This window comes from Meriones unguiculatus, chromosome 8, assembly GCF_030254825.1.
Source record: "Meriones unguiculatus strain TT.TT164.6M chromosome 8, Bangor_MerUng_6.1, whole genome shotgun sequence".
In the NCBI taxonomy this organism is placed as follows: Eukaryota; Metazoa; Chordata; class Mammalia; order Rodentia; family Muridae; genus Meriones; species Meriones unguiculatus.
In genome coordinates this window covers 89,732,965-89,745,326 of record NC_083356.1, presented here as the reverse complement: position 1 = coordinate 89,745,326, position 12,362 = coordinate 89,732,965, and the positions used below count along the sequence as shown (strand labels likewise).

The following is a 12,362-nucleotide window of genomic DNA, read 5'->3' as shown; positions in this document are numbered from 1 at the left end:
TGAAATTTCAAAAGACTAAAGCTTATTCCTGTAATTTAGATATTTTTGAATTGTACAAACAAAACATCGTGTTATATCTCTGAGTTTTTTTGTCATTGTTTATGGAGTTTAGTTTCGTTTTTATATTTGTTGGGATTTTTTAGAGGTCTTTGATATTTTTTTAATGTCATACGATGTCCTTTGATTTTTTTTTTTTTTTAAATAACCCACTCTGTCCTATTTGTGCTGCCTGTCTACTCTTAGCTGTGGAGCCATCTGCTGGAGGCTGTCCAGCTTGCCAGGGCTGTACCTCTCCTAAACCTGTCAACTGTGCTAGCTGCTCCGCCAGTGCTGGGAGCTCGTGAACCCCTTCCTGTCGCATGCTAGAATGCTAACAGGTTTGAGCTTGTCCAGATGACCAAAGCGACATGAATTCATGAATACAGCAGTTGTACTATGGGCCTCCTGGCCCTCTGGCTCTTAGAATTTTTCCGTCCCCTCTTCTGAGATGGTCTGAACTTTGTGGAAGAGCTTTGCTACATAGATGCCCCTTCTGGGCAAATACTAATCACGCATTGACCCTCTGCACTTTGCTCAGCTGTGAGTTTCTGTAGTAACCACCATCTGCTACCTAAACTTTTCTGATGAGGTCTGAATCCTATACTAATCTACCGATAGGAAGTTAGGGGGCAGTTTGAGACAGTGTCCATATAGCAGAATAGTAATAGCAGGTTCACTCCTGGGAGCCTCCAACCATGCTCCTTGGCCGTATTTACAGTAGTAGGCACGAGGTTCCTGTGGAGTGGGTCTTAAATCTCGTTCATGATATTTGTGCCACTACTGCTCCCATGGGCATATCCTGCCATGCTGGCCATTATATTGTTAATATTTTTGTTCTGACTGGTTTATGGAAAAAGGACCTTTATACCAAGCAAAATGACTTTTGAAAATTTTTGTCAAGTGTCATTACATCTTACCTTGCTCTATCACCTGTAAGTTCACTTTTTTCATCTAATGTTTTATTCAGGCTAAATGTTCCTTACCTTCCATTGAATCCCAGTTCTCTAGAATTGATTCTTTTATTCTTACTTGAAAAAAGGGTCCTTTTGGCCTCCACATTTCTATATCCATTGGCATCTTCTTAGCTTGCAGCAAGTTTAGTTTTACAATGTAGTTTGTATTGTGTTGTGATTATCACTTCCCTCTTGACAAGTCTTTGCTTGTGTAATCCTCATGTCAGCTTGACTAGGTGTAGATCACCATGGAGACATACTTCAGCATGTATCTATGAAGGTATTTTCAGAAAAAATTTAACCACAGAGGGAAGACCCATCCAGAATGGGGGTGCCACCACTCCACATGCTGGAGTTCCATACTAGATGGGAAGGAGGAGATGAGCTAAGAATCACCATTTGTCATTTTCTCCTTCCTGACACAACTTATACACTGGCTCATGCTGCCTCAAGCTTCCATCATCCTGTCTGCCCCTCTGCGTTGGATTGCACCCTTCAAAACTAGAGCCAGAATAAACCCCTTCCTTAAGCTGCTTTATTGTTAGGTGTTTTTTCTCAGAAAGAAGAAAAATAACAAATACACTTTATTTTCTAGATCACTGTGGTCTGTTGTACATTCTTCCAAGCTTGAGTAGCTTCTTTTTTCATCTACTACTTATAACTGAAGGCTCACTTCATCACATCTTACTCTTCACAGGTCTTCTGCATACCCCACCCCCACAATAGTTCATCTTTATGGTTTTCTTCTTTTTAAATATATTTTTTTATTTTTTCCTTATCAATGAGGGCTTCATCAGACAAGTCTTTTATAAATGTCTAAATGCTCTCCACAGTTGTACTTGGTTCTAATTAGGCTTTCTTTTTCTTTTTATCCTATCCTTTTACAAAGAACTGCTTAATATGATGATTCCTTTTTTTTTCCAGCATAAGGACTCTTCATTCTCTGTTGTGCTTTGTGCTACATTCTGTTCATTCATCCCACTAGTTTGATTATAGTTTCCTCATGGTGGGTTGGAAATTTGGGGTGAAGCTATATTATCCATATATTTTTATTATTCTTTTTTGTTTTAGTCTCTCTCAGAAGACTCAACTGTACGTGAAGTTCTACAGAAACATTTCCATGTCAACAAAAACTTGAGATCATTACATATGCTATTGGTTTGTATTTTTAAATGCCTTTATTCTTTACTTGATTGTACATATGTATAAATATTATTTATTGATGCAGAAATATATGTATATGTACACAAAATTCTTCATATTAATGGAATATCTTATGTTTTGATATATTCATACATGTATAACTAGATTTTTAACATTTTTTAAATACCTTCAAACTGTTTTCAATAGTAGCTGTACTAGGAGTACTACTTACAGCTTGATGTAAAGTTTTTAAACATAGATCCATTTGGGGAGAAATGGCATATTTACTACCTTGACTGTGCTGATATTTTCATGCAGTACACAGTTCACTTGTTTAGTTCTTGCTTGTTTTTTTTCATCAATACTTTATAATTCTCCATTACAGATCCATTATATATTTTAAGTTTGTCATGCTTAAGTATGTCTTTTCTTTGAAACAGTTGTAAATGGTATTGTAAGTCTTAATTAGCATTTTTATTACTATATAAAGATTTTGACTTTGTATGTTGATTTTATATTCTGCATTCACTCTTGTTGAACTCTGAGACTTTTAAAAACAGTATCTTTGGAATTTTCTATGTAGACATAGTCAGATTATCCATAAATAGGTGTGTTTTTTGTTCCCTTTGTAGTCTTTATTTCTTCTTTTTTTACCTGTTGCTATGACTTGCAGGCTGAGAGTGGTGAAAATAGACATCTTTCCCTGTTGCAAATTTTAAGAGGAAGGCATTCATTGTTTTAGTAGGATACAAATTTTAGTTGTGAGGGTTCTTATACTTAGTCATTTCAACTTCTTCTTTATGCCTGATTTGTTGAGTTAATTATAAATGTCTTAGATTTTTGTCAAATCTTGATCAGTGGGTATGATGATATCATATAACTTTTTAAATGATTGACATGTTAGATTACATTCATTTTTTTTTTCTTTTAAGGTGTTTTGTTTACTTTTTTTCTTTATCATGCCAGGCTGTATGAATAATGTCATTTCAGTAATAGGGAAGAATAATAGTGACCATTTATTAAGTAGCACATCTGCTCATTAGCCAGTTAATTTTCTATTTAATTTTTTATTTATTTCTATTTTCTTTTCATAATAATCATTTCTCTTTACTTGTTGATGTTTCTTTTACCCCTTGGGGGAAAAAATGAAACTCCCAAGCTAACCAGCTCTTTCACACCTAGTATGGCAAAGCTGAGGGTCAGCTTTAGGCTGCTTAGCTATAAGTTTATGGCATGCTTCATATGTTTCTTCCATGTTGTATTTACTGATTCTTCTGCCCCATTCCTGTCTTTACTGAAGAAAGTTGACTTTCTCCAAGTAAATGTTCTTTCTCATTAGTTTAATTTCTTTGTACCCATCAAAAGTAGGCTATCATGTCTAACAACTTGGCTATAATGAAGTTATGGATTAAGGTTCTTTAGAATCTTTAGATTAAGAATCTTTATGTATTCATCCATCCACACATGTCTGAGATTTTCTTCACCTTGTTTATCATTACAAAAAATGAAAATCGTAGGTGCTTATCAGCAGGAAATGAGGAATAGTGGGTATGTATAAAGGAGTACGGTAGAAAATGAATGAACTGGAATTGAAATCTCAATGTGCATTAATTTTCAATAGATTTTCATTGAAAGATGAGTTCTAAAACTAGATTACATTGTTTATAGAAGGCTTGAAATTTAAACTGTATCATCTAGTAATACCTATAACATAGAAGTACAAAGTTTTTATGAATATATTAATGTTAAGATATTCTTGGCTGTTTTATGTGGCCAAGGGTGCATCATAACAAACACAGTATCCTCAGCTGTATAAAAGGTATATTTTATAAAATACAAAAGTATGGTGTGTTATAGATGTATTATTTTGTTTATGTAAGCAGTATCTTTTAATAAACAAAAAGTAGAAAAAGAAAGCTACAAATGGTCTGAATTCTAACTTGAAGAATGAAGCCCACGGACTTTCAGTTTTTAACTATAGAGGATCTGAAGTGCATATTTAATTGATACTGTATGTTTGTTAGACATATATATATATATGTTGCTGCATTGTATATGTTACATCTACAAACCCGAAATACTTGTATTCAAAATACAAATTAAATAAGGTGAAATTGTTAATTGACAGGAGAACGTAGTCCCTAAAGCCTGATATTTGCTTAAGAAGAAATAAGTGAAGCAGATAGTTGTTTCTAAGTTTATTACTGATTTCAAAAATACCAACTTCTAAATTGCACTTACTTACCTTTACAGACTATTTGTAAACATTTGTATAAAGCATAGGTACTTTTTTAAGGTCTGTGTGTCTGAGTTTTGATTAGTATTCAGTTTTTCTCATTGGACTTTTTTTTATTATTTATTATTTATTAAATGCTTTTTTCTTTGAGAATAAGTAAATATGGCTCAAGTGCAAAGTAGTAGAGACGGCAGCATATGAACTGAATCATTCTTATATTTTAATGGAGCAAATTTTGAGATTAATTTTCTCTTTTTACAAGAATAAATCATAAATTTAAAAATTGTTCTTCAGTATCTTCAAAATATTCCATTAAATAAGTAATTTTAATGCACCTTTCTTTAGATGCTTGCTTTAAATCGAGTAACCGTATCACACCCATTTATAACTTCAGCAGATCTGATGGAGGCACAGCACTTGTGTAGCTTGGATTCTAAAGCAAGTATTGTACATGGTGAGAATCTGCTTCGTTAGTCTTTCTTTTGATTTTTGGATTTTAAACGTTTAAATATAGATGCTTTCTCAAATTATAATTAGTTTGAGCATGGTACTTTATATACAGAATACTTTATATATATAAATATATAAAGCTGCAGCTTTCAATCAGTACTGTGCAGTGTATGAACTCTTACTTAAAGTGAAAGAAACTCTGTTCTGCCTCCCATGCCACATGGGAATTCCAGGACTATTAGTAGGACTATTATTGATGTTCCCCTTGCTCATCCTAACTGCTACTGTATTTTCTGTATTTCACTATTGGGGTTCACTATCCCTTTTGAAAATGGAATATTTTTCTCTCCACTGTGTTTGAGGAGGTGGGGAATATGCACACAGTTTTAGATAGAATTTCCAGAATACCTTTTCTTAAGTGACCCCCAAAGGCCTATGTTATTTGAAATTACATGACAATCACAATTTCTGCTATTTGTTGTGAGCCTATAGTATCAAATTTCTTATAACACATCCCTTTATGTTTAGAAAAAAAAAAAAAAAAAAAAAAAACTTTTGCAGATCATCCCAACCCCCAAAAAGGGAAAAAAAAACAGTAACAACAACTCTGTGTTCAGAGAAGTTAAGAGACTTACTGTGGTTTTGTAGATAATAGTTGTTGGAATATATTTAAATGCAGAGAAATGCATCTACTCTACCCTTCAAAGCCTTGATTTAATTTCTGGAGGACAGTTATTTCAGTGTCATGAACTACTAGCTGCAACTCAAGAGTCTTTCTCCCTTTTATTATAGGTCTTTCAGTCTTGGAAATCTGTCTTATAATAGCAATGAAACATTTAAATGACATCTATGAAGAGGAGCCCTTTAATTTTCAAATGGTCTATAATGGTAAGATGAAAAGTTTGTCATTTTCTTCTACATCTCTCCCCTCCTATATCTTTGAGAGTACTAATAGTCTCATTCTTATTCTACAGAGTTTCAGAAATTTATTCAAAGAAAGGCCCATTCTGTTTATAACTTTGAGAAACCTGTGGTCATGAAGGTATGGCTTGATTTGCTTGTACTTTTATCAGGTCTGGTGATTTTATATATATATATATATATATATATATTTCCTAACTTTTTGAACTCTTAGGTATTTTATTATAGAAATTTTCAAAGCAAGATTTGATAAATGCTTCAAGAATTTTATAGGCAGCCTATTTCAGTTTGTGAAGATATATTGCCCTCTGCTGTCTGTTCTTAGCAGTTGCATACAGAAAGGGAACAGATCATTGCCTTACCAAACACATCAACTATAATGACCCTTTCCAGTCCACAAGTTGGCAGTTACAAGATGCTAAGTTTTATTTAGGCTAAGGCAGATATCCTAAAGTACACTCCTTCACTGCAAAGAAAATGTGAATCGGATATATAGCTTTAGCTTTTCTAGTAGGCATAGGAAATAAAAATCGAGTAACTATAACTATATAACCCACTTGATTAAAAATATTTCAAAATTTATGATTAAATATTTTATGAAGTATTTTCTTTTGTATCTTTAAATATTGGTATATTTTACAAAATTAAAGCAGACCCAATTTAATAAATATCCAGTAGAAATTTGTTCCTTTAAATTCATTAAATATACAGCTAAAAAATATTTACATTTTAGAACTGTACCAAATATACTCATTTTTCTAGTCTCAGCATTTTACGTTTATATATAATGAAATTAAATAAAATGTAAATACAGAGCCACGCAATTCAAAGTCCAGATTACCCAGTGCTTTTGGCACAGTGTGGCTCCGTGTAAGAGTAAACGTGTTTTTATTTGTAAGCAGTGGAAGCTTGATACTTCGCTATTCCTTATAAAGCAGAGTCAGAATTTCTTCCCCTGTACCATTTTTTTTCTGAAGTGAGCAGAGTCTTGCCACTTCTTCAAGCAGCAGCAGTTACAGCTTCCTGAGGGTGGATTCTTCTAGCCTCCTATCTGCTTGTGAAAAGAGTACCTGAGCATGTTTAGGAATAATTAGTGCCTGCTCATTTTAAAATAGGGTAACTTAGAAGTATTTTTTTCAGTTTTCTTCGGCAATACCTGAAAATCCTCATATTCTCTTATTTTTCAAAATGAATGGCCTTTGAGCTTTTTTTCTGCTCATAAGAATTTTTATGATAAACAGGATATATTCCAGTGATATATTCACAGGGAACTGTAAAAATAAAATGCTCAAGAATCTGCTGCAGTGTGTCAGTTTTAGTACGTCACCAGAGTATAATTTTTTTCTTTTCTTTTATTTTTTTTTCAGTTACATTTTATTAACTCTGTATCCCAACCGTGTCCCGATCCCTCATTCCCTCCCAGTCCCTCCCTCCCTCCCTCATCTCCACCGTGCCCCTTTCCAAGTCCACTGATGGGGGGGACCTCCTCCCCATTCATCTGATCCTGTTTTATCAGGTATCTTCAGGACTGGCTGCAAAGCCCTCCTCTGTGGCCTAACAGGACTGCTCCTCCCTTGGGGGGGTGGGGAGACCAAAGAGCCAGTCATTGAGTTCCTGTTAGAAATAGTCCCTGTTCCCCTCACTTTGGGAAACCAATTGGTTACTGAGCTACCACAGGCTACATCTGAGTGGAGGTTCTAGGTTATATCCATGCATGGTCCTTGGTTGAATGTCAGTCTCAGAAAAGACCCTGTGCCCAGATATATTTGGTCCTTATGGAGCTCCTGTCCTTTCCCCATCAGACTAACTCCCCTTCTTTCTTATGATTCCCTGTACTCTGCCAAAGATTTGGTCATGAGTCTTTGCTTTGAAAACACTGCTAGTTAGAGTCTTTCAGATGTGCTCAGTAGACTCCTGTCATACGTTCAATGCACATCCCATCTGTCTTTCTAAACGAGGATTGATCTTACCCCATGTCTGCTCAATTGATTATCTTTTTTAGGTATATAGATTTCATTATGTTTATCATATCTTATAGGTCTGTATAAGTGAGTATATCCCATGTTTGTCTTTCTCCTGGGATATTTCACTCAGAATGATCTTTTCTAGATCCCACCATTTGCCTGCTAATTTCATGATTTCCTCATTTTTGATTGCTGAGTAATATTCCATTGTATAAAAATACCACAATTTCTGTACCCATTCCTCCATTGATGGACATCTGGGTTGTTACCAGGTTCTGGCTATTACAAATAAAGCTGCTATAAACATGATTGAGCAAGTATCCCTTTTGTGTACTTGAACGAACTTTGGGTATATACCTAGCAGTGGTATAGCTGGGTCTTGAGGAAGCACTATTCCTAATTGTCTTAGAAAGCGCCACCAGATAGCTTTCCAGAGTGGTTGTACCAGTTTACATTCCCACCAGCAGTGGAGAAGGGTTCCCCTTTCTCCACAACCTCTCCAGCATGTGTTGTCGCTTGAGTTTTTCATCTTGGCCATTCTGATAGGTGTAAGGTGATATCTCAGGGTTGTTTTGATTTGTATTTCCCTGATGGCTAGTGAGGATGAGCATTTAGTTTCTTTGCCATTCGATATTCCTCTGTTGAAAATTCTCTGTTTAGCTCTGTTCCCATTTTTTAATTGGATTACTTGGTTTGCTGCTTTTCAGCTTCTTTAGTTCTTTGTATATACTGGATATTAGTCCTCTGTCAGATAAAGGGTTAGTGGAGATTCTTTCCCAATCTGTAGGCAGTCGTTTTGTTTTGATGACGGTGTCCTTTGCTTAATTTTTTTCTTGCCTTAATAACATACCTAAACAATTGTCAAGTGATAGAGTAAAAGGAAGCAAGTAAAAAAGAGCTCCATTAAGGAGACTAAGAAGAATGTAGATGGGAACTTTGTTGGCTGGTGGTTGGACAAAATAGCACCATTCCCACCAGGTCTGCACCTTCTCACAGAGCCTTTGCTTGCAGGATCAGCTCAATAGGCCTCACTGTACTCAGGTCTTTCTTACTTCTCCCTGTGTTAGAGCTCTTAAACTTCCTTCTTTTTATATTTTTACTCTTCTTGAAAGTAGTTATTTTCATACAAGGTTCCAGTCATGGATTCTGTTCCCTCAGATTCTTCTCACCTCCTCACCGTTGCAGTTCCACACTTCCTGTCCCTCTCTTAAGAAGACAGGCAAATGGAAAAGACAAGAATAAAACAGAAAAAACAAACTGAAAAACAGCAAAAGAAAAAGCAACAAGGGAAAGAACATACATAGGCAGAGCAACACACAAACAGAACCTATAAAAACAGAATTGTAAACTATAATATACAAGCAGAAGACTGGTAATTGGAAAATACACAAACAAAGCCATATGAGATTTAAAAATATATATATAACTTACAATGCCTTTGAGCACATTTTGTGTTGGCTATCTGCTACTGGCCATGGTCCCTGCCCTTAAGTGTGGTTTATATGCACAGACACTCTTGGAGAAACTAATTCTTTGTTTACAAGCAGTTGTCGATTGGAGATAGTTCTTGGTTAGATATGGGAGTCTACTTCCCATCCCAGCTCTGAGATACAGTGTGGCTTGGACCCACACATGCCAAGTGCCTGTAGTCACAGCCTCTCGAGTTCATGTTCCTCATTCCTGTTGTATCTGGAAGATACTGTTTCCTTGGTTTTCATTTCCTCTGGCTTTTACAATCTTTTTGCCTCATTTTCCAGAGTTTCCTTGAGCCATGAAGGGGAGGGGTCTGATGAAAAAAACCTCCATTAGGACTGAGTGTTCCTAAGTCTCTGATTCTGGACATGGTCCAGTTGTGGGTCTTTCTTTTAGTTCCCATCTGCTTCAGGAGACAGCTTTTCTGATGGAAGCTAAGTGGGATACTGATCTATTGGTATATTGCTGTACTTTAATGTACAATAGTCTTTATTGAGGTTGAAACAAAATGCACATTATAGTAACCTATCTAATTAGAAAGTCTTATCAGATTATTAAGTTTATAGTATCAGAGTAATTGACAAAGTACTATGGTTCACATGAATAATACTTAGGTACATTGTCTAGCACTAAAAAGTCAAAGAGGAACCTCAAATACAATTGGCCTAGAAATAAAACCATATGATTAAGGGTCAGGTAAAATTGCCTGATTTACATTGAGCATTGTGGGGACACATAAGTGTATGTTAAAACACTTTTTCCCAACATGCAGTTTTTATAGAGTTGATTACACTTGGGTTTGGTGGTCCTAGGCAAAGCGCTTTATATTGCCAAGCTAAATTCCCATCCCTAAAAGTAATTTTAACTCTATTGTTGTCTTTCCTGTTCTCTTCCTTTCTTTCTTACCTCTGGTCTGTAATGAACAAAATTGAATTTTACTAAGAAAAAGATTTTAGAATCATGCCTGGTGCCACTCGCCTTTACTCCCAGTACTTGGGATGCAGAGGCAGGTAGATCTCTTTATTCGAGGCCAGCCTGGTCCACAAAGCAAGTTCCAAGATAGCCAGGACTATTAAAAAAAATTTTTAATGTAAATGCAAGTGTGCATGGAGTTGGGGGCACTTAAGTAAAAGGCAGTTCAAATGTGCCTTTTTTCTACCTGCCACTGTTTCACACCTGGCCAAAAACTAGTAACTATCCTCTGGATTTAACATTTCCCCCCTCAGTCTAAGCTTTGTCTTTTATCTTTCAGGCGTTTGAACACTTACAACAATTGGAATTAGTAAAACCCATGGAAAGAACTTCAGTAAATTCTCAGAGAGAATACCAGCTAGTGAAACTACTATTGGATAATACTCAAATTATGAATGCTCTACAGAAATACTCCAACTGCCCTACAGACGTTAGGCAATGGGCAACATCCTCACTAAACTGGCTGTGAACATTTTAAGTACATTTCTATAACGACCTAAAAGTTACTGTCTTTAACGAGATATGTTACTACATTCCTTTCCTTATAAATATTGTTTATGGAAACTTGCACTTAGTATGTTGACTGTGTTGAATTGTGACTACACACATCTACACAATTTCATTGATTTAAATTGTACTACAGAATAGCAGTTCAAAAGAATAAAATGTGATTTTTACAGATGGTCCATATGATGATTTTTTACACTCTTGTAGGGCGTATGTGGTCCAGTGGAAAAGTTTATTTCAACTATGCATTTTGTTTACAGATAATAATCCTAAGCAGTCAGGAGACAAATAAGAACAGAAATTACATGAGGAATATTCCAGCTAGAATAGGAGCATGTAGAGACTGGTTTTCCTGTGAATGTGTCAACTTTGGATCCTATACAGATCCTCAGGGTTCTAGTTTAGTAGACTAGCCCACTTGGGATGAAGAACTCGTATGGAAGGACTCCAAGCAACTCAGCGTTTTCTTTGCATAGCTCTTGTAGGAATTTTATAAATGTCCACTCTGGGTGTACTGGAGTTCAGAAGGGACCAGGATTACCATCTAATACCTTACAGGATTCCTAGGTAACTACATTCACAAATAACAATACCACCTGTGACATTAGCTGATTGCTTTAAAAAGGGATTCCCGAAGAACATGAATGTCAGTCACAGGCCCACCTCCTAAATCCACAGACTTACAACCAACAAACAGAGGTTGAAGTTTAAAATGGAAGTTAATTAGTGACTTCCTTGGTTCAAGAATATTTGATTCCATATTTGCCCATAGTAAGATTTTATAAAATATATAACCCATCTGTGTACAATATATAAATTATTTAGCTGCAGAACTAAGTGGTCTTTTTTACAGATTAGAAAACTAACACACCAGGAGTAGGTGTCCAGGATCACCGTTGAGAATGTCTGGTGTGGCCTAGAATGTAGCTTGGTTTGGCTGACTTGAAAGCCCATGTTACTAAAAAATAGAGCCCAGCAACACTTTATTTTTTACCATTTTTACTGGATACTGTAAGAAATAACTTGACTCTCAAGAAATCTTAAATGTTAAATTTCTGTGCACTAAAGTAACACCTCACAGTTAGAACCCACTTTCTTCATGCACAGCCTCTCCTATAGTAAAACATGTTTGGCCTTCTGTGTATTAAGACTACCTTTTTTGCTTTATTTCTGTAGTAACTAAGTCTAAGGCTTGCGTAGTACTTTAATGACATAGTCAACACATTTTCAGGGTTTTTTTTTTTTTTTCAAAGTATTTAACACACTATTGAATGAAAGCAATTTTTCAATTTTTTCTTACACTTTTTTATTTTTTTTAATTTAATTTTTTTTTCAATGCAGTTTATTCAGGAACCTTGAACAATCCTCGGACCCTGGGGAAAGCCAGCCCACAGCTTAAATAGCCTCTGGGTAGCCAACCCAGGCGTGCCACGGGGGCAATGCAGATAGGTCCACATACATGGAAGCAAGCCAGATCCTCAGCCTTAGCCAAATGTGGAGTTGTTCGTGACAGAGAGCACTCACCATCGGGAAGGCGGAAACCAGCTCCATCTTTAAGGCATAGCATTCCGCAGCTCTCTACAGTTCCCCCTTTTTGTTTTAGACGCATCAGGCAAGAGTAGAGGTCTGATCTCTGATATTAGAAATAAATTGGGACTTTGTACCGATGTTCATTTAGGTGTCATCCACCCAAAGAGCATCAGA

The 12,362-nt window shown here is 35.8% G+C and overlaps 1 protein-coding gene across 5 annotated transcripts in view; it reads left to right on the top strand.

Annotated features, from left to right (window-relative positions):
- The window catches only part of Orc4 (origin recognition complex subunit 4), a 40,211-nt gene extending 29,381 nt beyond the window's left edge, over positions 1-10,830 (top strand). For 4 of the 5 annotated variants that reach the window (XM_021626308.2, XM_021626309.2, XM_060390132.1 and 1 more), the window contains exons 10-14: positions 2,064-2,150; positions 4,717-4,825; positions 5,614-5,709; positions 5,796-5,863; positions 10,432-10,830. In XM_021626308.2, the coding sequence (XP_021481983.1) occupies positions 2,064-2,150; positions 4,717-4,825; positions 5,614-5,709; positions 5,796-5,863; positions 10,432-10,620 (549 nt within the window). In that variant the 3' untranslated portion in view covers positions 10,621-10,830. Of the gene's footprint in view, positions 1-2,063; positions 2,151-4,716; positions 4,826-5,613; positions 5,710-5,795; positions 5,864-10,431 lie in introns of those variants that run through there. The other variant, XR_009593846.1, reaches the window with a different exon arrangement.
- Positions 10,831-12,362: the final 1,532 nt, after the last annotated feature.